The sequence below is a fragment of the Eucyclogobius newberryi genome, unplaced genomic scaffold (assembly GCF_026437365.1).
Source record: "Eucyclogobius newberryi isolate DKJ021-1_F unplaced genomic scaffold, fEucNew1.0.hap1 SCAF_20, whole genome shotgun sequence".
Classification (NCBI taxonomy): domain Eukaryota; kingdom Metazoa; phylum Chordata; class Actinopteri; order Gobiiformes; family Gobiidae; genus Eucyclogobius; species Eucyclogobius newberryi.
Window position 1 is genome coordinate 30,184,614 of NW_027315835.1, and position 27,500 is coordinate 30,212,113.

Here is a 27,500-nt window from a genome sequence, read left to right on the forward strand (position 1 = left end):
TACGACAAATATACGACAAGTATACAACACGTATACGACACGTATACGACACGTATACGACACGTATACGACACACACGTACATGACATGTATACGACACCTATACGACACGTATACGACAAATATACGACAAGTATACAACACGTATACGACACGTATACGACACCTACACGACATGTATACAACGAGTATACGACACCTATACGACACACGTATACGACAGGTATACGACACGTATACAACGAGTATACGACACGTATACGACACGTATACAACGAGTATACGACACATACGACACGTATACGACACGTATACAACGAGTATACGACACGTATACGACACGTATACAACGAGTATACGACACATATACGACACGTATACGACACGTATACAACGAGTATACGACACGTATACGACACGTATACAACGAGTATACGACACGTATACGACACGTATACAACGAGTATACGACACGTATACGACACGTATACAACGAGTATACGACACGTATACGACACGTATACGACACGTATACAACGAGTATACGACACGTATACGACACGTATACGACACGTATACAACGAGTATACGACACGTATACGACACGTATACAACGAGTATACGACACATATACGACACGTATACGACACGTATACAACGAGTATACGACACGTATACGACACGTATACGACACGTATACGACACACACGTACATGACATGTATACGACACCTATACGACACGTATACGACAAATATACGACAAGTATACAACACGTATACGACACGTATACGACACCTACACGACATGTATACAACGAGTATACGACACCTATACGACACACGTATACGACAGGTATACGACACGTATACAACGAGTATACGACACGTATACGACACGTATACAACGAGTATACGACACATATACGACACGTATACGACACGTATACAACGAGTATACGACACGTATACGACACGTATACGACACGTATACAACGAGTATACGACACGTATACGACACGTATACGACACGTATACAACGAGTATACGACACGTATACGACACGTATACAACGAGTATACGACACGTATACGACACGTATACGACACGTATACGACACATATACGACACGTATACGACACGTATACAACGAGTATACGACACGTATACGACACGTATACGACACGTATACAACGAGTATACGACACGTATACGACACGTATACAACGAGTATACGACACGTATACGACACGTATACGACACGTATACAACGAGTATACGACACGTATACGACACGTATACGACACGTATACAACGAGTATACGACACGTATACGACACGTATACGACACGTATACGACACGTATACAACGAGTATACGACACGTATACGACACGTATACGACACGTATACAACAGGTCCTGCCCAGACCCACGGCGCACACGCCGCACACGGCAGGAATGTAAATGACTTGAATTCAGAATATCTCTTTGGATTGGAGGAGGTTCGAGTGTAAAGACTTTATTTATTTCAATGTTTTCTTCTTTCAAGCTAAATGAAGAAGTTTCAGAGGTTTTGGTTTATTTGGATTGTGAAATGAGGATAATGTGCTAAAGGTGAAGCACTGCTGTTGTGCAGGAGGTTCCAATGTAGAAAAATATTCAGCAAAACAAGCTGTTTGGGACCACAGCGTCTCCATGGCGATCACACGGCTGTAAACCAAGAGGCTCATATCAGGAGGCTCCACTCGGTGGGCGGGGCTTACTCAGAGTAGGAGAAGTATCAGAGTTCTCAGACCAGAGTTCAAAGGTCACTGTCCAGACGATACGACTGAAGCGTAAACACCTCCTGGATGACGGAGGTATTACAGCCACTTTTCAGTTGCAGCGCTGCAGACTTCACTCTTATCATAACTAACACTTATTATTATGGTAATACTTATTGTACAACAAATGTGACGCGTGATCGTTATCGTGCTTTGCATTATTGTGACTATTATTGTGACCATTATTGTGACTATTATTGTGACCATTATTGTGACTATTATTGTGACCATTATTGTGACTATTATTGTGACTATTATTGTGACCATTATTGTGACTATTATTGTGACCATTATTGTGACTATTATTGTGACTATTATTGTGACCATTATTGTGACTATTATTGTGACCATTATTGTGACTATTATTGTGATATTATCGTGACTATTATTGTGACTATTATTGTGACCATTATTGTGACTATTATTGTGATATTATCGTGACTATTATTGTGACCATTATTGTGACTATTATTGTGACCATTATTGTGACCATTATTGTGACTATTATTGTGACTATTATTGTGATATTATCGTGACTATTATTGTGACTATTATTGTGACCATTATTGTGACTATTATTGTGATATTATCGTGACTATTATTGTGACTATTATTGTGACCATTATTGTGACTATTATTGTGATATTATCGTGACTATTATTGTGACCATTATTGTGACTATTATTGTGACCATTATTGTGACCATTATTGTGACTATTATTGTGACCATTATTGTGACCATTATTGTGACTATTATTGTGACCATTATTGTGACTATTATTGTGACCATTATTGTGACTATTATTGTGACTATTATTGTGACTATTATTGTGACTATTATTGTGACTATTATTGTGACTATTATTGTGACTATTGTGATATTATCGTGACTATTATTGTGACTATTATTGTGACCATTATTGTGACTATTATTGTGACCATTATTGTGACTATTATTGTGACCATTATTGTGACTATTATTGTGACTATTATTGTGACTATTATTGTGACCATTATTGTGACTATTATTGTGACTATTATTGTGACTATTGTGATATTATCATGACTATTATTGTGACTATTATTGTGACTATTATTGTGACTATTATTGTGACTATTGTGATATTATCGTGACTATTATTGTGATATTATCGTGACTATTATTGTGACTATTATTGTGACTATTGTGATATTATCGTGACTATTATTGTGACTATTATTGTGACTATTATTGTGACCATTATTGTGACTATTATTGTGACTATTATTGTGACTATTGTGATATTATCGTGACTATTATTGTGACTATTATTGTGACCATTATTGTGACTATTATTGTGACCATTATTGTGACTATTATCGTGACTATTATTGTGACTATTATTGTGACCATTATTGTGACTATTATTGTGACTATTATTGTGACTATTATTGTGACTATTATTGTGACTATTATTGTGACCATTATTGTGACTATTATTGTGACTATTATTGTGACTATTATTGTGATATTATCGTGACTATTATTGTGACTATTGTGATATTATCGGGACTATTATTGTGACTATTATTGTGACTATTATTGTGACTATTATTGTGACCATTATTGTGACTATTATTGTGACCATTATTGTGACTATTATTGTGACCATTATTGTGACTATTATTGTGACTATTATTGTGACTATTATTGTGATATTATCGTGACTATTATTGTGACTATTGTGATATTATCGTGACTATTATTGTGACTATTATTGTGACTATTATTGTGACTATTATTGTGACCATTATTGTGACTATTATTAGGCCCGAGCGCCACAAGCTGGCGAGAGGCCTATTAATCTCGTAAGGCCGTGCGAAGCACGGCTGCGAAAGTGCGCACGTAGTGCGCACGAAATCGAGCGCGAAGCGCTCGCCCACTTCCAAACACTCACTAACGCACTCCTTCACTCACGCACGCCCCGTGCATACTAATTAGTAGTAGGAAAATGGAACATTAGCGTTGTAAACGGGCGAAGCCCGTGCAAAAGTGCGCACTAAACGAGCATATAAAGCACTCATTTGCGCTAAGTAGCTCACGAATACGTTCCCCATCTCTTGCATGTTCCGTGCATATAAGCATGTAATGCAAAAAATGAACATTATTACTGTATAGAGGGCCAAAAACACAAAGTGGGCGGAGCCCACTCAAAATTAACGAAAGTACCCGTCAGTGACCAGGGACCCACACCATGAGGTAGGAAAGCGCGAGCGCTTTCCGAAAATGTATAGTTTATGATATTTGGAAAATGGGAAACATTGTTTTCGCATCGTAATATTCTTCTTCTTCTTCTTCTTCTTCTTCTTCTTCTTCTTCTTCTTCTTCTTCTTCTTCTTCTTCTTCTTCTTCTTCTTCTTCTTCTTCTTCTTCTTCTTCTTCTTCTTCTTCTTCTTCTTCTTCTTCTTCTCGGGACCAACCCCCCTATTTTTCACCCAGTGAACGTTGACGAAAAGTCACAAAAATTTGCACACCTCTAAAAATCGTGCCTCTCTACATTCTGGCTATTTCCCTTTTCTAAAATAAAAAAAAAATGGCGCGTCAGCGCCCCCAAATGTACCAAAAATGCATTGAGAGATGGGAAATGACCCAAAAAAAATCTGATCGTAGAATCATGAAATTTGGCGCAGAGGTAGATGGTGACAAGAGAAGTAAAAAATATTATTACGGCAACGCCGTCCGCCCAACCAAATGTCGGCCATATTGCTTCAAAAATGGCTAAGCATGACTCGGGAGTTTTTCCAAACGTCGTACTTTTACGAACTCCTCCCAGGGCGTTGGCCCTAAAAAGCTGAAATTTGGTGAAAATGCTACTGAGGAGTGGGACATCAAAAGTTATCCAAATTACATTGACCCTGTCACGGTCTCTGTGCGGCGAAGCCGCAAACTGTAGCAAGAATTTCAGAAATCTCCCAAATGTAACATTTCTGTCGTTTGCGCAGATAAAGTCCGAATTGCGTCAAATTAGAATCAGTTGTTAAACTCTTTGCCCTAAACCTACTTGAAGTGAAATAAATTAATTTGGAGCCACAGCGCCCCCTACAGATTTTATATGGAGGTTAAATATTTAGTTTTGCGAAATTATATGAAATTTGACACACAACTCAATTTTAGCATCCCCATCAGAAAAGTCAATGAGACCCATGTCATAATTGTTATGGCGTTGCCGTAACGATGACCGAAACCTTCCATGTTATTCCAATGGGGAAATCGCCAGAACATGTTTACACTTTAGACTTTCACAAACTCCTCCCAGGGCGTTAGACATATTAACCTGAAATTTGGTGAGACTCATCTTCAGGACCATCAAAAGTTATCCACATTTTTATTCAAAGAGTCACGGTGTCTGTGCGGCAAAGCCGCACAATTTGCCAAGTATTCAAAATAAAATAGCTTTTTGATGGTAAAACAAAGGGGAGAAGATGTGACAGCGTCACAGATTCAGCAGTAGGCGTAATAAAAGGACAATTGGGGCGCGTTAGCGCCCCCTCCTCTTGCGGCGTGGCGGCGGCGTAGCGAGGGCCGATCATTGCCGCTTGCGGCTATATTTGTGACTATTATTGTGACTATTATTGTGACTATTATTGTGACTATTGTGATATTATCGTGATTATTCTAGCTTTTAATTGCGTAACTGTGTTGCTTTATTTTTGCTCTTGTTTTCTCTTTTCCTCTTGTACGTTTGGGTGAACCACAGGCAGGAATTGGGCCCCTGAAATGGCCCCTGAAACGGCCCTCGAATGGGAGCAGAAAAGAGCCTTGAATGTGCGTGTGGAAAGTACCTGTCGGTGAGCGGCGTGATGACTAAGCGCGGCGTGTTGCCCAGGTATTCGTAGGAGTAAAGGAAGTGAGCGTCACAGATGTCGGCGTAACAGTGTTTGTCTGTGTCGGCCCAGCGATGGCGCAGCTGGCACAGCCACACAAAGGCCTGGGCGTTCTCCACCTGCAACACAGCACAGCCACTTTCAGGCACAGCCACTTTCAGGCACAGCCACTTTCAGGCACGGCCACTTTCAGGCACAGCCACTTTAAGGCACGGCCACTTTCAGGCACAGCCACTTTCAGGCACGGCCACTTTCAGGCACGGCCACTTTAAGGCACAGCCACTTTCAGGCACAGCCACTTTCAGGCACGGCCACTTTCAGGCACAGCCACTTTAAGGCACAGCCACTTTCAGGCACAGCCACTTTCAGGCACAGCCACTTTCAGGCACGGCCACTTTCAGGCACAGCCACTTTAAGGCACGGCCACTTTCAGGCACAGCCACTTTCAGGCACGGCCACTTTCAGGCACGGCCACTTTAAGGCACAGCCACTTTCAGGCACAGCCACTTTCAGGCACGGCCACTTTCAGGCACGGCCACTTTAAGGCACAGCCACTTTCAGGCACAGCCACTTTCAGGCACGGCCACTTTCAGGCACGGCCACTTTCAGGCACAGCCACTTTCAGGCACAGCCACTTTCAGGCACGGCCACTTTCAGGCACAGCCACTTTCAGGCACAGCCACTTTCAGGCACGGCCAATTTCAGGCACGGCCACTTTCAGGCACAGCCACTTTCAGGCACAGCCACTTTCAAGCACAGCCACTTCCGGCACAGCCACTTTCAGGCACAGCCACTTTAAGGCACAGCCACTTTCAAGCACAGCCACTTTCAAGCACAGCCACTTTCAAGCGCAGCCACTTTCAGGCGCAGCCACTTTCAGGCACAGCCACTTTCAGGCACAGCCACTTTCAGGCGCAGCCACTTTCAGACACGGCCACTTTCAGGCACGGCCACTTTAAGGCACAGCCACTTTCAGGCACAGCCACTTTCAGGCACAGCCACTTTCAGGCACAGCCACTTTCAGGCACGGCCAATTTCAGGCACGGCCACTTTCAGAGACGGCCACTTTCAGGCACGGCCACTTTCAGGCACAGCCACTTTCAGGCACAGCCACTTTCAGGCACAGCCACTTTCAGGCACAGCCACTTTCAAGCACAGCCACTTTCAAGCACAGCCACTTTAAGGCACAGCCACTTTCAAGCACAGCCACTTCCGGCACAGCCACTTTCAGGCACAGCCACTTTAAGGCACAGCCACTTTCAAGCACAGCCACTTTCAGGCACGGCCACTTTCAGGCACGGCCACTTTAAGGCACAGCCACTTTCAGGCACAGCCACTTTCAGGCACGGCCACTTTCAGGCACGGCCACTTTCAGGCACAGCCACTTTCAGGCACAGCCACTTTCAGGCACGGCCAATTTCAGGCACGGCCACTTTCAGGCACAGCCACTTTCAGGCACAGCCACTTTCAAGCACAGCCACTTCCGGCACAGCCACTTTCAGGCACAGCCACTTTAAGGCACAGCCACTTTCAAGCACAGCCACTTTCAAGCGCAGCCACTTTCAAGCGCAGCCACTTTCAGGCGCAGCCACTTTCAGGCACAGCCACTTTCAGGCACAGCCACTTTCAGGCGCGGCCACTTTCAGACACGGCCACTTTCAGGCACGGCCACTTTCAGGCACGGCCACTTTCAGACACGGCCACTTTCAGGCACGGCCACTTTCAGGCACGGCCACTTTCAGGCACGGCCAATTTCAGGCACGGCCACTTTCAGGCACGGCCACTTTCAGGCACAGCCACTTTCAGACACGGCCACTTTCAGGCACGGCCACTTTCAGGCACGGCCACTTTCAGGCACGGCCACTTTCAGACACGGCCACTTTCAGGCACGGCCACTTTCAGGCACGGCCACTTTCAGGCACGGCCACTTTCAGGCACGGCCACTTTCAGGCACGGCCACTTTAAGGCACGGCCACTTTAAGGCACAGCCACTTTCAGGCACAGCCACTTTCAGGCACAGCCACTTTCAGGCACGGCCACTTTCAGAGACGGCCACTTTCAGGCACGGCCACTTTCAGGCACGGCCACTTTCAGGCACGGCCACTTTCAGGCACGGCCACTTTCAGGCACGGCCACTTTAAGGCACGGCCACTTTAAGGCACAGCCACTTTCAGGCACAGCCACTTTCAGGCACAGCCACTTTCAGGCACGGCCAATTTCAGGCACGGCCACTTTCAGAGACGGCCACTTTCAGGCACGGCCACTTTAAGGCACAGCCACTTTCAGGCACGGCCACTTTCAGGCACGGCCACTTTCAGGCACGGCCACTTTCAGGCACAGCCACTTTCAGACACGGCCACTTTCAGGCACGGCCACTTTCAGGCACGGCCACTTTAAGGCACGGCCACTTTAAGGCACAGCCACTTTCAGGCACAGCCACTTTCAGGCACAGCCACTTTCAGGCACGGCCAATTTCAGGCACGGCCACTTTCAGAGACGGCCACTTTCAGGCACGGCCACTTTAAGGCACAGCCACTTTCAGGCACGGCCACTTTCAGGCACGGCCACTTTCAGGCACGGCCAGAAAGTGGCCGTGCCTGAAAGTGGCCGTCTCTGAAAGTGGCCGTGCCTGAAATTGGCCGTGCCTGAAAGTGGCCGTGCCACTTTAAGGCACAGCCACTTTCAAGCACAGCCACTTTCAAGCACAGCCACTTTCAAGCACAGCCACTTTCAGGCACAGCCACTTTCAGGCACAGCCACTTTCAGGCACAGCCACTTTCAAGCACGGCCACTTTCAAGCACAGCCACTTTCAAGCACAGCCACTTTCAAGCACAGCCACTTTCAAGCACAGCCACTTTCAAGCACAGCCACTTTCAAGCACAGCCACTTTCAGCAGGCACGGCCACTTTCAGGCACGGCCACTTTCAGGCACAGCCACTTTCAGGCACAGCCACTTTAAGGCACAGCCACTTTCAGGCACGGCCACTTTCAGGCACAGCCACTTTCAGGCACAGCCACTTTCAGGCAAAGCCACTTTCAGGCACAGCCACTTTCAGGCACAGCCACTTTCAAGCACGGCCACTTTCAGCAGGCACGGCCACTTTCAGGCACAGCCACTTTCAGGCACAGCAACTTTCAGGCATAGCCACTTTCAGGCACAGCCACTTTCAGGCGCAGCCACTTTCATGCACAGCCACTTTCAGGCACAGCCACTTTCAGGCACAGCCACTTTCAAGCACGGCCACTTTCAAGCACAGCCACTTTCAAGCACAGCCACTTTCAGCAGGGACGGCCACTTTCAAGCACAGCCACTTTCAGGCACGGCCACTTTCAGGCACAGCCACTTTAAGGCACAGCCACTTTCAAGCACAGCCACTTTCAGGCACGGCCACTTTCAGGCACAGCCACTTTCAGGCACAGCCACTTTCAAGCACGGCCACTTTCAGCAGGCACGGCCACTTTCAAGCACAGCCACTTTCAGGCACAGCAACTTTCAGGCATAGCCACTTTCAAGCACAGCCACTTTCAGGCACGGCCACTTTCAGGCACAGCCACTTTAGGGCACAGCCACTTTCAGGCACAGCCACTTTCAGGCACAGCCACTTTCAGGCACGGCCACTTTCAGGCACGGCCACTTTCAGGCACAGCCACTTTCAGGCACAGCCACTTTCAGGCACAGCTCGATAAAAGGATCTTGTGACATTCCACAGTATCAGAGTCTATGACGTGCACCAGAAACATCCCACATGGAACTTTACAAAGATGAACAGAATCATTAAGAGATTCCAAATGAAAGCATTCACAAATTATTCAGAGTATTCCCAGAGTATTCCCAGAGTATTCAGAGTATTCCCAGAGGCCCTGAAACCTGGCAGAGCCGAGCATGGACTGATTGTGTCCCTGGATCTGCTGTGTCCTTACTCCTGGGATCCTGTGTCCTTACTCCTGGGATCCTGTGTCCTTACTCCTGGGATCCTGTGTCCTTACTCCTGGGATCCTGTGTCCTTACTTCTGGGATCCTGTGTCCTTACTCCTGGGATCTTGTGTCCTTACTCGTGGGATCATGTGTGCTTACTCCTGGGATCTGCTGTATCCTTACTCCTGGGATCCTGCGTCCTTACTCCTGGGATCCTGTGTCTTTACTCCTGGGATCCTGTGTCCTTACTCGTGGGATCATGTGTCCTTACTCCTGGAATTGTGTGTCCTTACTCCTGGGATCCTGTGTCCTTACTCCTGGGATAATGTGTCCTTACTCCTGGGATCCTGAGTCCTCACTCCTGGGATCCTGTGTCCTTACACCTGGGATCCTGTGCCCTTACTCCTGGGATCTGCTGTGTCCTTACTCCTGTGATCTTGTGTCCTTACTCCTGGGATCCTGCGTCCGTACTCCTGGGATAATGTGTCCTTACTCCTGGGATCCTGTGTCCTTACACCTGGGATCCTGTGTCCTTACACCTGGGATCCTGTGTCCTTACTCCTGGGATCCTGTGTCCTTACTCCTGGGATCTTGTGTCCTTACTCCTGGGATACTGTGTCCTTACACCTGGGATCCTGTGTCCTTACTCCTGGGATCCTGTGTCCTTACTCCTGGGATCTTGTGTCCTTACTCCTGGGATACTGTGTCCTTACTCCTGGGATCCTGTGTCCTTACTCGTGGGATCATGTGTCCTTACTCCTGGAATTTTGTGTCCTTACACCTGGGATCCTGTGTCCTTACTCGTGGGATCCTGCGTCCTTACTCCTGGGATAATGTGTCCTTACTCCTGGGATCCTGTGTCCTTACACCTGGGATCCTGTGTCCTTACACCTGGGATCCTGTGTCCTTACACCTGGGATCCTGTGTCCTTACTCCTGGAATCTTGTGTCCTTACTCCAGGGATCCTTTGTCCTTACTCCTGGGATCCTGTGTCCTTACTCCTGGGATCCTGTGTCCTTACTTCTGGGATCTTGTGTCCTTACTCCTGGGATCTTGTGTCCTTACTCCTGGGATCTTGTGTCCTTACTCCAGGGATCCTGTGTCCTTACTCCTGGGATCCTGTGTCCTTACTCCTGGGATCCTGTGTCCTTACTCCTGGGATCTTGTGTCCTTACTCCTGGGATCTTGTGTCCTTACTCCTGGGATAATGTGTCCTTACTCCTGGGATCCTGTGTCCTTACACCTGGGATCCTGTGTCCTTACACCTGGGATCCTGTGTCCTTACACCTGGGATCCTGTGTCCTTACACCTGGGATCCTGTGTCCTTACTCCTGGGATCTTGTGTCCTTACTCCAGGGATCCTGTGTCCTTACTCCTGGGATCCTGTGTCCTTACTCCTGGGATCCTGTGTCCTTACTCCTGGGATCCTGTGTCCTTACTCCAGGGATCCTGTGTCCTTACTCCTGGGATCCTGTGTCCTTACTCCTGGGATCCTGTGTCCTTACTCCTGGGATCCTGTGTCCTTACTCCTGGGATCTTGTGTCCTTACTCCAGGGATCCTGTGTCCTTACTCCTGGGATCTTGTGTCCTTACTCCTGGGATCTTGTGTCCTTACTCCTGGGATAATGTGTCCTTACTCCTGGGATCCTGTGTCCTTACACCTGGGATCCTGTGTCCTTACACCTGGGATCCTGTGTCCTTACACCTGGGATCCTGTGTCCTTACACCTGGGATCCTGTGTCCTTACTCCTGGGATCTTGTGTCCTTACTCCAGGGATCCTGTGTCCTTACTCCTGGGATCCTGTGTCCTTACTCCTGGGATCCTGTGTCCTTACTCCTGGGATCCTGTGTCCTTACTCCAGGGATCCTGTGTCCTTACTCCTGGGATCCTGTGTCCTTACTCCTGGGATCCTGTGTCCTTACTCCTGGGATCCTGTGTCCTTACTCCTGGGATCTTGTGTCCTTACTCCAGGGATCCTGTGTCCTTACTCCTGGGATCTTGTGTCCTTACTCCAGGGATCTTGTGTCCTTACTCCAGGGATCCTGCTCGGAACATGGCTTTGACTGAGCTTACATTACCCAGCATGCCGTGCGTGCACAGCTGACACGTCTCCCTTGACAGCTCAACTGGATCTAGTTTAATGTGCTAAGTGGATTGTCTCATATTTATGAATTATTTCTGCCTCTAAACCAACGTCTTATGTCCCACGAGTGAAACGATCACAGTGTTTGTCCTTCTGTTACACATTCTGTACGTCAGCCAGTGTGTGAAGTGGGAGTGCTTTTAAAAACATGGAGGAGTCTTGCTGACCTTCTGCGCCACCATCTTGGCCACCACGTCGCGGGCGTGGACGTCGATGGTGCAGATGGTCATGACCTTCTGCCGGTCGCCAGGGGAGAGCTGTCCAATGAGCAGCGAGATGAGCGTGTTGAGCTGCGTCACCTGCTTCTTGAGGTACTCCTTCAGGGCGCCGTCGTAGCCCTCCTCCAGACGGGCGAAGGCCACGCCCACGTCTGACGCCCACCAGATCTGAGTGCCCGTCAGCGCCACCTGCAGTCAGAGGAGATTGTGTTTGTGTGAGAGAGAGGCCATGAGCCACGTGAGAGGATCAGCTGACCGCCTCATCTCCATGACAACAGGCTTCAGGGCGACAGAGGAGCCGTTCATATTTTAATTACAGATGACTCAACACTCCAGAACTATTGCAATATTATTCCATTTTGGCTCTAATTTCCCAGCTCTAATCGAAAGCACCAGCTCGTTACATATCAGATCTGTGGCGAGGCGAGCCCGCTCACAGTCATGTGAACCCGGAGAGAACCCACCGTAACACATTTCCTTGGGAGGCAAGAGCGCTAACCGCCTTTTGCCACCGTGCACCCCCATAAACCAGGTCCGGCCGTGGCTCGTGCGGCTCAGAGCCGCTCAGAGCGGCTCACACGGCTCAGAGCCGCTCAGAGCCGATCAGAGCCTCTCTGAGCGGCTCTGAGCCGCTCAGAGAGGCTCACGCGGCTCGTGCAACACATTTATGACTAATTGTGACAAATGAGTGACTAAAATCATATTGTGATGTCCACGACGCCTGGACACGAGGGACGATGTGTCTTTCTAGTGGTCTTTGCAGCAGATGTGACGTCACCTGAGCCGGGAAGTCCAGGAGCCACTGGTCCCTGGGTTTGTCCTCGTACGCCATCACTGCCTCCGTCATCTGGTGTCGCACCGTGGAGCGCATGGTCTCCAGCACGGCGTTCAGCCACACTTCCACCTCACAGCAGATGAGCAAACATTTAGACCTGATCTGGGGCCCATGATCAGGGGCCCCTGATCATGGGCCCCTGATCAGGTCATTAAGAAGCATTCGACGGGGCCAATGAAAAGGTCTGCAGCAGGAGAGCCAGCAGAGCATATTCCATTTGTAAAGTGTCATATCTGTATCTTTCACTCACAGCAGGAGCCCTCTCTGCTGTGAGTGTGTGAGGACCCTGGTACCACTCTGCTGTGAGTGTGTGAGGCCCCTGGTACCTCTCTGCTGTGAGTGTGTGAGGCCCCTGGTACCTCTCTGCTGTGAGTGTGTGAGGCCGCTGGTACCTCTCTGCTGTGAGTGTGTGAGGCCCCTGGTACCTCTCTGCTGTGAGTGTGTGAGACCACTGGTACCTCTCTGCTGTGAGTGTGTGAGGCCGTGGGTACCTCTCTGCTGTGAGTGTGTGAGGACCCTGGTACCTCTCTGCTGTGAGTGTGTGAGGCCGCTGGTACCTCTCTGCTGTGCGTGTGTGAGGCCCCTGGTACCTCTCTGCTGTGCGTGTGTGAGGCCCCTGGTACCTCTCTGCTGTGAGTGTGTGAGGCCCCTGATACCTCTCTGCTGTGAGTGTGTGAGGCCGCTGGTACCTCTCTGCTGTGAGTGTGTGAGGCCCCTGGTACCTCTCTGCTGTGCGTGTGTGAGGCCCCTGGTACCTCTCTGCTGTGAGTGTGTGAGGCCCCTGGTACCTCTCTGCTGTGAGTGTGTGAGGCCACTGGTACCTCTCTGCTGTGAGTGTGTGAGGCCCCTGGTACCTCTCTGCTGTGAGTGTGTGAGGCCACTGGTACCTCTCTACTGTGAGTGTGTGAGGCCCCTGGTACCTCTCTGCTGTGAGTGTGTGAGGCCACTGGTACCTCTCTGCTGTGAGTGTGCGAGGCCGCTGGTTCCTCTCTGCTGTGAGTGTGTGAGGCCGCGGGGACCTCTCTGCTGTGAGTGTGGGAGGCCGCGGGGACCTCTCTGCTGTGAGTGTGTGAGGTCACTGGTACCTCTCTGCTGTGAGTGTGCGAGGCCGCTGGTTCCTCTCTGCTGTGAGTGTGCGAGGCCGCGGGGACCTCTCTGCTGTGAGTGTGTGAGGTCACTGGTACCTCTCTGCTGTGAGTGTGCGAGGCCGCTGGTTCCTCTCTGCTGTGAGTGTGCGAGGCCGCTGGTTCCTCTCTGCTGTGAGTGTGTGAGGCCGCGGGGACCTCTCTGCTGTGAGTGTGTGAGGCCGCGGGGACCTCTCTGCTGTGAGTGTGTGAGGTCACTGGTACCTCTCTGCTGTGAGTGTGCGAGGCCGCTGGTTCCTCTCTGCTGTGAGTGTGCGAGGCCGCTGGTTCCTCTCTGCTGTGAGTGTGTGAGGCCGCGGGGACCTCTCTGCTGTGAGTGTGTGAGGCCGCGGGGACCTCTCTGCTGTGAGTGTGTGAGGTCACTGGTACCTCTCTGCTGTGAGTGTGCGAGGCTGCTGGTTCCTCTCTGCTGTGAGTGTGCGAGGCCGCTGGTTCCTCTCTGCTGTGAGTGTGCGAGGCCGCTGGTTCCTCTCTGCTGTGAGTGTGTGAGGCCGCGGGGACCTCTCTGCTGTGAGTGTGTGAGGCCGCGGGGACCTCTCTGCTGTGAGTGTGTGAGGTCACTGGTACCTCTCTGCTGTGAGTGTGCGAGGCCGCTGGTTCCTCTCTGCTGTGAGTGTGTGAGGTCGCGGGGACCTCTCTGCTGTGAGTGTGTGAGGTCACTGGTACCTCTCTGCTGTGAGTGTGCGAGGCCGCTGGTTCCTCTCTGCTGTGAGTGTGCGAGGCCGCTGGTTCCTCTCTGCTGTGAGTGTGCGAGGCCGCGGGGACCTCTCTGCTGTGAGTGTGTGAGGCCGCGGGGACCTCTCTGCTGTGAGTGTGTGAGGTCACTGGTACCTCTCTGCTGTGAGTGTGCGAGGCCGCTGGTTCCTCTCTGCTGTGAGTGTGCGAGGCCACTGGTTCCTCTCTGCTGTGAGTGTGTGAGGCCGCGGGGACCTCTCTGCTGTGAGTGTGTGAGGCCGCGGGGACCTCTCTGCTGTGAGTGTGTGAGGTCACTGGTACCTCTCTGCTCTGAGTGTGCGAGGCCGCTGGTTCCTCTCTGCTGTGAGTGTGCGAGGCCGCTGGTTCCTCTCTGCTGTGAGTGTGTGAGGCCGCGGGGACCTCTCTGCTGTGAGTGTGTGAGGCCGCGGGGACCTCTCTGCTGTGAGTGTGTGAGGTCACTGGTACCTCTCTGCTGTGAGTGTGCGAGGCCGCTGGTTCCTCTCTGCTGTGAGTGTGTGAGGCCGCGGGGACCTCTCTGCTGTGAGTGTGTGAGGCCCCTGGTACCTCTCTGCTGTGAGTGTGTGAGGCCACTGGTACCTCTCTGCTGTGAGTGTGCGAGGCCGCTGGTTCCTCTCTGCTGTGAGTGTGTGAGGCCGCGGGGACCTCTCTGCTGTGAGTGTGTGAGGCCGCGGGGACCTCTCTGCTGTGAGTGTGTGAGGCCGCTGGTTCCTCTCTGCTGTGAGTGTGCGAGGCCGCGGGGACCTCTCTGCTGTGAGTGTGTGAGGCCGCGGGGACCTCTCTGCTGTGAGTGTGTGAGGTCACTGGTACCTCTCTGCTGTGAGTGTGCGAGGCCGCTGGTTCCTCTCTGCTGTGAGTGTGCGAGGCCGCTGGTTCCTCTCTGCTGTGAGTGTGCGAGGCCGCTGGTTCCTCTCTGCTGTGAGTGTGTGAGGCCGCGGAGACCTCTCTGCTGTGAGTGTGTGAGGCCGCGGGGACCTCTCTGCTGTGAGTGTGTGAGGTCACTGGTACCTCTCTGCTGTGAGTGTGCGAGGCCGCTGGTTCCTCTCTGCTGTGAGTGTGCGAGGCCGCTGGTTCCTCTCTGCTGTGAGTGTGCGAGGCCGCGGGGACCTCTCTGCTGTGAGTGTGTGAGGCCGCGGGGACCTCTCTGCTGTGAGTGTGTGAGGTCACTGGTACCTCTCTGCTGTGAGTGTGCGAGGCCGCTGGTTCCTCTCTGCTGTGAGTGTGCGAGGCCGCTGGTTCCTCTCTGCTGTGAGTGTGTGAGGCCGCGGGGACCTCTCTGCTGTGAGTGTGTGAGGCCGCGGGGACCTCTCTGCTGTGAGTGTGTGAGGTCACTGGTACCTCTCTGCTGTGAGTGTGCGAGGCCGCTGGTTCCTCTCTGCTGTGAGTGTGTGAGGCCGCGGGGACCTCTCTGCTGTGAGTGTGTGAGGTCACTGGTACCTCTCTGCTGTGAGTGTGCGAGGCCGCTGGTTCCTCTCTGCTGTGAGTGTGCGAGGCCGCTGGTTCCTCTCTGCTGTGAGTGTGTGAGGCCGCGGGGACCTCTCTGCTGTGAGTGTGTGAGGCCGCGGGGACCTCTCTGCTGTGAGTGTGTGAGGTCACTGGTACCTCTCTGCTGTGAGTGTGCGAGGCCGCTGGTTCCTCTCTGCTGTGAGTGTGCGAGGCCGCTGGTTCCTCTCTGCTGTGAGTGTGTGAGGCCGCGGGGACCTCTCTGCTGTGAGTGTGTGAGGCCGCGGGGACCTCTCTGCTGTGAGTGTGTGAGGTCACTGGTACCTCTCTGCTGTGAGTGTGCGAGGCCGCTGGTTCCTCTGCTGTGAGTGTGCGAGGCCGCTGGTTCCTCTCTGCTGTGAGTGTGTGAGGCCGCGGGGACCTCTCTGCTGTGAGTGTGTGAGGCCGCGGGGACCTCTCTGCTGTGAGTGTGTGAGGTCACTGGTACCTCTCTGCTGTGAGTGTGTGAGGCCGCTGGGACCTCTCTGCTGTGAGTGTGTGAGGCCGCGGGGACCTCTCTGCTGTGAGTGTGTGAGGTCACTGGTACCTCTCTGCTGTGAGTGTGCGAGGCCGCTGGTTCCTCTCTGCTGTGAGTGTGCGCGGCCGCTGGTTCCTCTCTGCTGTGAGTGTGTGAGGCCGCGGGGACCTCTCTGCTGTGAGTGTGTGAGGCCGCGGGGACCTCTCTGCTGTGAGTGTGTGAGGTCACTGGTACCTCTCTGCTGTGAGTGTGCGAGGCCGCTGGTTCCTCTCTGCTGTGAGTGTGCGAGGCCGCTGGTTCCTCTCTGCTGTGAGTGTGTGAGGCCGCGGGGACCTCTCTGCTGTGAGTGTGTGAGGCCGCGTGGACCTCTCTGCTGTGAGTGTGTGAGGTCACTGGTACCTCTCTGCTGTGAGTGTGCGAGGCCGCTGGTTCCTCTCTGCTGTGAGTGTGCGAGGCCGCTGGTTCCTCTCTGCTGTGAGTGTGTGAGGCCGCGGGGACCTCTCTGCTGTGAGTGTGTGAGGCCGCGGGGACCTCTCTGCTGTGAGTGTGCGAGGCCGCTGGTTCCTCTCTGCTGTGAGTGTGCGAGGCCGCTGGTTCCTCTCTGCTGTGAGTGTGCGAGGCCGCTGGTTCCTCTCTGCTGTGAGTGTGTGAGGCCGCGGGGACCTCTCTGCTGTGAGTGTGTGAGGCCGCGGGGACCTCTCTGCTGTGAGTGTGTGAGGTCACTGGTACCTCTCTGCTGTGAGTGTGCGAGGCCGCTGGTTCCTCTCTGCTGTGAGTGTGTGAGGCCACGGGGACCTCTCTGCTGTGAGTGTGTGAGGCCGCGGGGACCTCTCTGCTGTGAGTGTGTGAGGTCACTGGTACCTCTCTGCTGTGAGTGTGCGAGGCCGCTGGTTCCTCTCTGCTGTGAGTGTGCGAGGCCGCTGGTTCCTCTCTGCTGTGAGTGTGTGAGGCCGCGGGGACCTCTCTGCTGTGAGTGTGTGAGGCCGCGGGGACCTCTCTGCTGTGAGTGTGTGAGGTCACTGGTACCTCTCTGCTGTGAGTGTGCGAGGCCGCTGGTTCCTCTCTGCTGTGAGTGTGTGAGGCCGCGGGGACCTCTCTGCTGTGAGTGTGTGAGGCCGCGGGGACCTCTCTGCTGTGAGTGTGTGAGGTCACTGGTACCTCTCTGCTGTGAGTGTGCGAGGCCGCTGGTTCCTCTCTGCTGTGAGTGTGTGAGGCCGCGGGGACCTCTCTGCTGTGAGTGTGTGAGGCCCCTGGTACCTCTCTGCTGTGAGTGTGTGAGGCCACTGGTACCTCTCTGCTGTGAGTGTGCGAGGCCGCTGGTTCCTCTCTGCTGTGAGTGTGTGAGGCCGCGGGGACCTCTCTGCTGTGAGTGTGCGAGGCCGCGGGGACCTCTCTGCTGTGAGTGTGTGAGGCCGCGGGGACCTCTCTGCTGTGAGTGTGTGAGGTCACTGGTACCTCTCTGCTGTGAGTGTGCGAGGCCGCTGGTTCCTCTCTGCTGTGAGTGTGCGAGGCCGCTGGTTCCTCTCTGCTGTGAGTGTGCGAGGCCGCTGGTTCCTCTCTGCTGTGAGTGTGTGAGGCCGCGGGGACCTCTCTGCTGTGAGTGTGTGAGGCCGCGGGGACCTCTCTGCTGTGAGTGTGTGAGGTCACTGGTACCTCTCTGCTGTGAGTGTGCGAGGCCGCTGGTTCCTCTCTGCTGTGAGTGTGCGAGGCCGCTGGTTCCTCTCTGCTGTGAGTGTGCGAGGCCGCGGGGACCTCTCTGCTGTGAGTGTGTGAGGCCGCGGGGACCTCTCTGCTGTGAGTGTTTCGAGGCCGCTGGTTCCTCTCTGCTGTGAGTGTGCGAGGCCGCTGGTTCCTCTCTGCTGTGAGTGTGTGAGGCCGCGGGGACCTCTCTGCTGTGAGTGTGTGAGGCCGCGGGGACCTCTCTGCTGTGAGTGTGTGAGGCCGCTGGTTCCTCTCTGCTGTGAGTGTGCGAGGCCGCTGGTTCCTCTCTGCTGTGAGTGTGTGAGGTCACTGGTACCTCTCTGCTGTGAGTGTGCGAGGCCGCTGGTTCCTCTCTGCTGTGAGTGTGTGAGGCCGCGGGGACCTCTCTGCTGTGAGTGTGTGAGGTCACTGGTACCTCTCTGCTGTGAGTGTGCGAGGCCGCTGGTTCCTCTCTGCTGTGAGTGTGCGAGGCCGCTGGTTCCTCTCTGCTGTGAGTGTGTGAGGCCGCGGGGACCTCTCTGCTGTGAGTGTGTGAGGCCGCGGGGACCTCTCTGCTGTGAGTGTGTGAGGTCACTGGTACCTCTCTGCTGTGAGTGTGCGAGGCCGCTGGTTCCTCTCTGCTGTGAGTGTGCGAGGCCGCTGGTTCCTCTCTGCTGTGAGTGTGTGAGGCCGCGGGGACCTCTCTGCTGTGAGTGTGTGAGGCCGCGGGGACCTCTCTGCTGTGAGTGTGTGAGGTCACTGGTACCTCTCTGCTGTGAGTGTGCGAGGCCGCTGGTTCCTCTCTGCTGTGAGTGTGCGAGGCCGCTGGTTCCTCTCTGCTGTGAGTGTGTGAGGCCGCGGGGACCTCTCTGCTGTGAGTGTGTGAGGCCGCGGGGACCTCTCTGCTGTGAGTGTGTGAGGCCGCTGGTTCCTCTCTGCTGTGAGTGTGCGAGGCCGCTGGTTCCTCTCTGCTGTGAGTGTGCGAGGCCGCTGGTTCCTCTCTGCTGTGAGTGTGTGAGGCCGCGGGGACCTCTCTGCTGTGAGTGTGTGAGGCCGCGGGGACCTCTCTGCTGTCAGTGTGTGAGGCCGCGGGGACCTCTCTGCTGTGAGTGTGCGAGGCCGCTGGTTCCTCTCTGCTGTGAGTGTGCGAGGCCGCTGGTTCCTCTCTGCTGTGAGTGTGCGAGGCCGCGGGGACCTCTCTGCTGTGAGTGTGTGAGGCCGCGGGGACCTCTCTGCTGTGAGTGTGTGAGGTCACTGGTACCTCTCTGCTGTGAGTGTGCGAGGCCGCTGGTTCCTCTCTGCTGTGAGTGTGCGAGGCCGCTGGTTCCTCTCTGCTGTGAGTGTGTGAGGCCGCGGGGACCTCTCTGCTGTGAGTGTGTGAGGCCGCGGGGACCTCTCTGCTGTGAGTGTGTGAGGTCACTGGTACCTCTCTGCTGTGAGTGTGCGAGGCCGCTGGTTCCTCTCTGCTGTGAGTGTGCGAGGCCGCTGGTTCCTCTCTGCTGTGAGTGTGCGAGGCCGCTGGTTCCTCTCTGCTGTGAGTGTGTGAGGCCGCGGGGACCTCTCTGCTGTTAGTGTGTGAGGCCGTTGGGACCTCTCTGCTGTGAGTGTGTGAGGCCGCGGGGACCTCTCTGCTGTGAGTGTGTGAGGCCGCGGGGACCTCTCTGCTGTGAGTGTGTGAGGTCACTGGTACCTCTCTGCTGTGAGTGTGCGAGGCCGCTGGTTCCTCTCTGCTGTGAGTGTGTGAGGTCACTGGTACCTCTCTGCTGTGAGTGTGCGAGGCCGCTGGTTCCTCTCTGCTGTGAGTGTGTGAGGCCGCGGGGACCTCTCTGCTGTGAGTGTGTGAGGTCACTGGTACCTCTCTGCTGTGAGTGTGCGAGGCCGCTGGTTCCTCTCTGCTGTGAGTGTGCGAGGCCGCTGGTTCCTCTCTGCTGTGAGTGTGTGAGGCCGCGGGGACCTCTCTGCTGTGAGTGTGTGAGGCCGCGGGGACCTCTCTGCTGTGAGTGTGTGAGGTAACTGGTACCTCTCTGCTGTGAGTGTGCGAGGCCGCTGGTTCCTCTCTGCTGTGAGTGTGCGAGGCCGCTGGTTCCTCTCAGCTGTGAGTGTGCGAGGCCGCTGGTTCCTCTCTGCTGTGAGTGTGCGAGGCCGCTGGTTCCTCTCTGCTGTGAGTGTGCGAGGCCGCGGGGACCTCTCTGCTGTGAGTGTGTGAGGCCGCGGGGACCTCTCTGCTGTGAGTGTGTGAGGTCACTGGTACCTCTCTGCTGTGAGTGTGCGAGGCCGCTGGTTCCTCTCTGCTGTGAGTGTGCGAGGCCGCTGGTTCCTCTCTGCTGTGAGTGTGTGAGGCCGCGGGGACCTCTCTGCTGTGAGTGTGTGAGGCCGCGGGGACCTCTCTGCTGTGAGTGTGTGAGGTCACTGGTACCTCTCTGCTGTGAGTGTGCGAGGCCGCTGGTTCCTCTCTGCTGTGAGTGTGTGAGGCCGCGGGGACCTCTCTGCTGTGAGTGTGTGAGGTCACTGGTACCTCTCTGCTGTGAGTGTGCGAGGCCGCTGGTTCCTCTCTGCTGTGAGTGTGCGAGGCCGCTGGTTCCTCTCTGCTGTGAGTGTGTGAGGCCGCGGGGACCTCTCTGCTGTGAGTGTGTGAGGCCGCGGGGACCTCTCTGCTGTGAGTGTGTGAGGTCACTGGTACCTCTCTGCTGTGAGTGTGCGAGGCCGCTGGTTCCTCTCTGCTGTGAGTGTGTGAGGCCGCTGGTTCCTCTCTGCTGTGAGTGTGTGAGGCCGCGGGGACCTCTCTGCTGTGAGTGTGTGAGGCCGCGGGGACCTCTCTGCTGTGAGTATGTGAGGTCACTGGTACCTCTCTGCTGTGAGTGTGCGAGGCCGCTGGTTCCTCTCTGCTGTGAGTGTGCGAGGCCGCTGGTTCCTCTCTGCTGTGAGTGTGCGAGGCCGCTGGTTCCTCTCTGCTGTGAGTGTGTGAGGCCGCGGGGACCTATCTGCTGTGAGTGTGTGAGGCCGCGGGGACCTCTCTGCTGTGAGTGTGTGAGGTCACTGGTACCTCTCTGCTGTGAGTGTGCGAGGCCGCTGGTTCCTCTCTGCTGTGAGTGTGCGAGGCCGCTGGTTCCTCTCTGCTGTGAGTGTGTGAGGTCACTGGTACCTCTCTGCTGTGAGTGTGTGAGGCCGCTGGTTCCTCTCTGCTGTGAGTGTGTGAGGCCGCGGGGACCTCTCTGCTGTGAGTGTGCGAGGCCGCTGGTTCCTCTCTGCTGTGAGTGTGTGAGGCCGCGGGGACCTCTCTGCTGTGAGTGTGTGAGGTCACTGGTACCTCTCTGCTGTGAGTGTGCGAGGCCGCTGGTTCCTCTCTGCTGTGAGTGTGTGAGGCCGCGGGGACCTCTCTGCTGTGAGTGTGTGAGGTCACTGGTACCTCTCTGCTGTGAGTGTATGAGGCCGCGGGGACCTCTCTGCTGTGAGTGTGTGAGGTCACTGGTACCTCTCTGCTGTGAGTGTGCGAGGCCGCTGGTTCCTCTCTGCTGTGAGTGTGTGAGGCCGCGGGGACCTCTCTGCTGTGAGTGTGTGAGGTCACTGGTACCTCTCTGCTGTGAGTGTGTGAGGCCGCGGGGACCTCTCTGCTGTGAGTGTGTGAGGTCACTGGTACCTCTCTGCTGTGAGTGTGCGAGGCCGCTGGTTCCTCTCTGCTGTGAGTGTGTGAGGCCGCGGGGACCTCTCTGCTGTGAGTGTGTGAGGTCACTGGTACCTCTCTGCTGTGAGTGTGCGAGGCCGCTGGTTCCTCTCTGCTGTGAGTGTGTGAGGCCGCTGGTTCCTCTCTGCTGTGAGTGTGTGAGGCCGCGGGGACCTCTCTGCTGTGAGTGTGTGAGGTCACTGGTACCTCTCTGCTGTGACTGTGCGAGGCCGCTGGTTCCTCTCTGCTGTGAGTGTGTGAGGCCGCGGGGACCTCTCTGCTGTGAGTGTGTGAGGTCACTGGTACCTCTCTGCTGTGAGTGTGCGAGGCCGCTGGTTCCTCTCTGCTGTGAGTGTGCGAGGCCGCGGGGACCTCTCTGCTGTGAGTGTGTGAGGCCGCGGGGACCTCTCTGCTGTGAGTGTGTGAGGCCGCGGGGACCTCTCTGCTGTGAGTGTGTGAGGTCACTGGTACCTCTCTGCTGTGAGTGTGCGAGGCCGCTGGTTCCTCTCTGCTGTGAGTGTGCGAGGCCGCTGGTTCCTCTCTGCTGTGAGTGTGTGAGGCCGCGGGGACCTCTCTGCTGTGAGTGTGTGAGGCCGCGGGGACCTCTCTGCTGTGAGTGTGTGAGGCCGCGGGGACCTCTCTGCTGTGAGTGTGTGAGGTCACTGGTACCTCTCTGCTGTGAGTGTGCGAGGCCGCTGGTTCCTCTCTGCTGTGAGTGTGCGAGGCCGCTGGTTCCTCTCTGCTGTGAGTGTGTGAGGCCGCGGGGACCTCTCTGCTGTGAGTGTGTGAGGCCGCGGGGACCTCTCTGCTGTGAGTGTGTGAGGCCGCGGGGACCTCTCTGCTGTGAGTGTGTGAGGTCACTGGTACCTCTCTGCTGTGAGTGTGCGAGGCCGCTGGTTCCTCTCTGCTGTGAGTGTGCGAGGCCGCTGGTTCCTCTCTGCTGTGAGTGTGTGAGGTCACTGGTACCTCTCTGCTGTGAGTGTGCGAGGCCGCTGGTTCCTCTCTGCTGTGAGTGTGCGAGGCCGCTGGTTCCTCTCTGCTGTGAGTGTGTGAGGCCGCGGGGACCTCTCTGCTGTGAGTGTGTGAGGCCGCGGGGACCTCTCTGCTGTGAGTGTGTGAGGTCACTGGTACCTCTCTGCTGTGAGTGTGCGAGGCCGCTGGTTCCTCTCTGCTGTGAGTGTGTGAGGCCGCTGGTTCCTCTCTGCTGTGAGTGTGTGAGGCCGCGGGGACCTCTCTGCTGTGAGTGTGTGAGGCCGCGGGGACCTCTCTGCTGTGAGTATGTGAGGTCACTGGTACCTCTCTGCTGTGAGTGTGCGAGGCCGCTGGTTCCTCTCTGCTGTGAGTGTGCGAGGCCGCTGGTTCCTCTCTGCTGTGAGTGTGCGAGGCCGCTGGTTCCTCTCTGCTGTGAGTGTGTGAGGCCGCGGGGACCTATCTGCTGTGAGTGTGTGAGGCCGCGGGGACCTCTCTGCTGTGAGTGTGTGAGGTCACTGGTACCTCTCTGCTGTGAGTGTGCGAGGCCGCTGGTTCCTCTCTGCTGTGAGTGTGCGAGGCCGCTGGTTCCTCTCTGCTGTGAGTGTGTGAGGCCGCGGGGACCTCTCTGCTGTGAGTGTGTGAGGCCGCGGGGACCTCTCTGCTGTGAGTGTGTGAGGTCACTGGTACCTCTCTGCTGTGAGTGTGCGAGGCCGCTGGTTCCTCTCTGCTGTGAGTGTGTGAGGCCGCGGGGACCTCTCTGCTGTGAGTGTGTGAGGTCACTGGTACCTCTCTGCTGTGAGTGTATGAGGCCGCGGGGACCTCTCTGCTGTGAGTGTGTGAGGTCACTGGTACCTCTCTGCTGTGAGTGTGCGAGGCCGCTGGTTCCTCTCTGCTGTGAGTGTGTGAGGCCGCGGGGACCTCTCTGCTGTGAGTGTGTGAGGTCACTGGTACCTCTCTGCTGTGAGTGTGTGAGGCCGCGGGGACCTCTCTGCTGTGAGTGTGTGAGGTCACTGGTACCTCTCTGCTGTGAGTGTGCGAGGCCGCTGGTTCCTCTCTGCTGTGAGTGTGTGAGGCCGCGGGGACCTCTCTGCTGTGAGTGTGTGAGGTCACTGGTACCTCTCTGCTGTGAGTGTGCGAGGCCGCTGGTTCCTCTCTGCTGTGAGTGTGTGAGGCCGCTGGTTCCTCTCTGCTGTGAGTGTGTGAGGCCGCGGGGACCTCTCTGCTGTGAGTGTGTGAGGTCACTGGTACCTCTCTGCTGTGAGTGTGCGAGGCCGCTGGTTCCTCTCTGCTGTGAGTGTGTGAGGCCGCGGGGACCTCTCTGCTGTGAGTGTGTGAGGTCACTGGTACCTCTCTGCTGTGAGTGTGCGAGGCCGCTGGTTCCTCTCTGCTGTGAGTGTGCGAGGCCGCGGGGACCTCTCTGCTGTGAGTGTGTGAGGCCGCGGGGACCTCTCTGCTGTGAGTGTGTGAGGCCGCGGGGACCTCTCTGCTGTGAGTGTGTGAGGTCACTGGTACCTCTCTGCTGTGAGTGTGCGAGGCCGCTGGTTCCTCTCTGCTGTGAGTGTGCGAGGCCGCTGGTTCCTCTCTGCTGTGAGTGTGTGAGGCCGCGGGGACCTCTCTGCTGTGAGTGTGTGAGGCCGCGGGGACCTCTCTGCTGTGAGTGTGTGAGGCCGCGGGGACCTCTCTGCTGTGAGTGTGTGAGGTCACTGGTACCTCTCTGCTGTGAGTGTGCGAGGCCGCTGGTTCCTCTCTGCTGTGAGTGTGCGAGGCCGCTGGTTCCTCTCTGCTGTGAGTGTGTGAGGCCGCGGGGACCTCTCTGCTGTGAGTGTGTGAGGCCGCGGGGACCTCTCTGCTGTGAGTGTGTGAGGCCGCGGGGACCTCTCTGCTGTGAGTGTGTGAGGTCACTGGTACCTCTCTGCTGTGAGTGTGCGAGGCCGCTGGTTCCTCTCTGCTGTGAGTGTGCGAGGCCGCTGGTTCCTCTCTGCTGTGAGTGTGTGAGGCCGCGGGGACCTCTCTGCTGTGAGTGTGTGAGGCCGCGGGGACCTCTCTGCTGTGAGTGTGTGAGGTCACTGGTACCTCTCTGCTGTGAGTGTGCGAGGCCGCTGGTTCCTCTCTGCTGTGAGTGTGCGAGGCCGCTGGTTCCTCTCTGCTGTGAGTGTGTGAGGCCGCGGGGACCTCTCTGCTGTGAGTGTGTGAGGCCGCGGGGACCTCTCTGCTGTGAGTGTGTGAGGTCACTGGTACCTCTCTGCTGTGAGTGTGCGAGGCCGCTGGTTCCTCTCTGCTGTGAGTGTGTGAGGCCGCGGGGACCTCTCTGCTGTGAGTGTGTGAGGTCACTGGTACCTCTCTGCTGTGAGTGTGCGAGGCCGCTGGTTCCTCTCTGCTGTGAGTGTGCGAGGCCGCTGGTTCCTCTCTGCTGTGAGTGTGTGAGGCCGCGGGGACCTCTCTGCTGTGAGTGTGTGAGGCCGCGGGGACCTCTCTGCTGTGAGTGTGTGAGGTCACTGGTACCTCTCTGCTGTGAGTGTGCGAGGCCGCTGGTTCCTCTCTGCTGTGAGTGTGCGAGGCCGCTGGTTCCTCTCTGCTGTGAGTGTGTGAGGCCGCGGGGACCTCTCTGCTGTGAGTGTGTGAGGCCGCGGGGACCTCTCTGCTGTGAGTGTGTGAGGTCACTGGTACCTCTCTGCTGTGAGTGTGCGAGGCCGCTGGTTCCTCTCTGCTGTGAGTGTGCGAGGCCGCTGGTTCCTCTCTGCTGTGAGTGTGTGAGGCCGCGGGGACCTCTCTGCTGTGAGTGTGTGAGGCCGCGGGGACCTCTCTGCTGTGAGTGTGTGAGGTCACTGGTACCTCTCTGCTGTGAGTGTGCGAGGCCGCTGGTTCCTCTCTGCTGTGAGTGTGCGAGGCCGCTGGTTCCTCTCTGCTGTGAGTGTGTGAGGCCGCGGGGACCTCTCTGCTGTGAGTGTGTGAGGCCGCGGGGACCTCTCTGCTGTGAGTATGTGAGGTCACTGGTACCTCTCTGCTGTGAGTGTGCGAGGCCGCTGGTTCCTCTCTGCTGTGAGTGTGCGAGGCCGCTGGTTCCTCTCTGCTGTGAGTGTGCGAGGCCGCTGGTTCCTCTCTGCTGTGAGTGTGTGAGGCCGCGGGGACCTCTCTGCTGTGAGTGTGTGAGGCCGCGGGGACCTCTCTGCTGTGAGTGTGTGAGGTCACTGGTACCTCTCTGCTGTGAGTGTGCGAGGCCGCTGGTTCCTCTCTGCTGTGAGTGTGTGAGGCCGCGGGGACCTCTCTGCTGTGAGTGTGTGAGGTCACTGGTACCTCTCTGCTGTGAGTGTATGAGGCCGCGGGGACCTCTCTGCTGTGAGTGTGTGAGGTCACTGGTACCTCTCTGCTGTGAGTGTGCGAGGCCGCTGGTTCCTCTCTGCTGTGAGTGTGTGAGGCCGCGGGGACCTCTCTGCTGTGAGTGTGTGAGGTCACTGGTACCTCTCTGCTGTGAGTGTGTGAGGCCGCGGGGACCTCTCTGCTGTGAGTGTGTGAGGTCACTGGTACCTCTCTGCTCTGAGTGTGCGAGGCCGCTGGTTCCTCTCTGCTGTGAGTGTGTGAGGCCGCGGGGACCTCTCTGCTGTGAGTGTGTGAGGTCACTGGTACCTCTCTGCTGTGAGTGTGCGAGGCCGCTGGTTCCTCTCTGCTGTGAGTGTGTGAGGCCGCTGGTTCCTCTCTGCTGTGAGTGTGTGAGGCCGCGGGGACCTCTCTGCTGTGAGTGTGTGAGGTCACTGGTACCTCTCTGCTGTGAGTGTGCGAGGCCGCTGGTTCCTCTCTGCTGTGAGTGTGTGAGGCCGCGGGGACCTCTCTGCTGTGAGTGTGTGAGGTCACTGGTACCTCTCTGCTGTGAGTGTGCGAGGCCGCTGGTTCCTCTCTGCTGTGAGTGTGCGAGGCCGCGGGGACCTCTCTGCTGTGAGTGTGTGAGGCCGCGGGGACCTCTCTGCTGTGAGTGTGTGAGGCCGCGGGGACCTCTCTGCTGTGAGTGTGTGAGGTCACTGGTACCTCTCTGCTGTGAGTGTGCGAGGCCGCTGGTTCCTCTGTGCTGTGAGTGTGCGAGGCCGCTGGTTCCTCTCTGCTGTGAGTGTGTGAGGCCGCGGGGACCTCTCTGCTGTGAGTGTGTGAGGCCGCGGGGACCTCTCTGCTGTGAGTGTGTGAGGCCGCGGGGACCTCTCTGCTGTGAGTGTGTGAGGTCACTGGTACCTCTCTGCTGTGAGTGTGCGAGGCCGCTGGTTCCTCTCTGCTGTGAGTGTGCGAGGCCGCTGGTTCCTCTCTGCTGTGAGTGTGCGAGGCCGCTGGTTCCTCTCTGCTGTGAGTGTGTGAGGCCGCGGGGACCTCTCTGCTGTGAGTGTGTGAGGCCGCGGGGACCTCTCTGCTGTGAGTGTGTGAGGTCACTGGTACCTCTCTGCTGTGAGTGTGCGAGGCCGCTGGTTCCTCTCTGCTGTGAGTGTGTAAGGCCGCGGGGACCTCTCTGCTGTGAGTGTGTGAGGTCACTGGTACCTCTCTGCTGTGAGTGTGCGAGGCCGCTGGTTCCTCTCTGCTGTGAGTGTGCG

At 55.6% G+C, this 27,500-nt stretch overlaps 1 protein-coding gene across 1 annotated transcript in view; it reads right to left on the reverse strand.

Annotated features, from left to right (window-relative positions):
- Nucleotides 1–27,500, reverse strand: part of dnah9 (dynein, axonemal, heavy chain 9) — a 649,263-nt gene that overhangs the window by 454,542 nt on the left and 167,221 nt on the right. Inside the window, exon 32 of the mRNA XM_072455799.1 lies at nt 5,645–5,805. Coding sequence (XP_072311900.1) covers nt 5,645–5,805 — 161 coding nt within the window. The remainder of the gene's footprint in view (nt 1–5,644; nt 5,806–27,500) is intronic.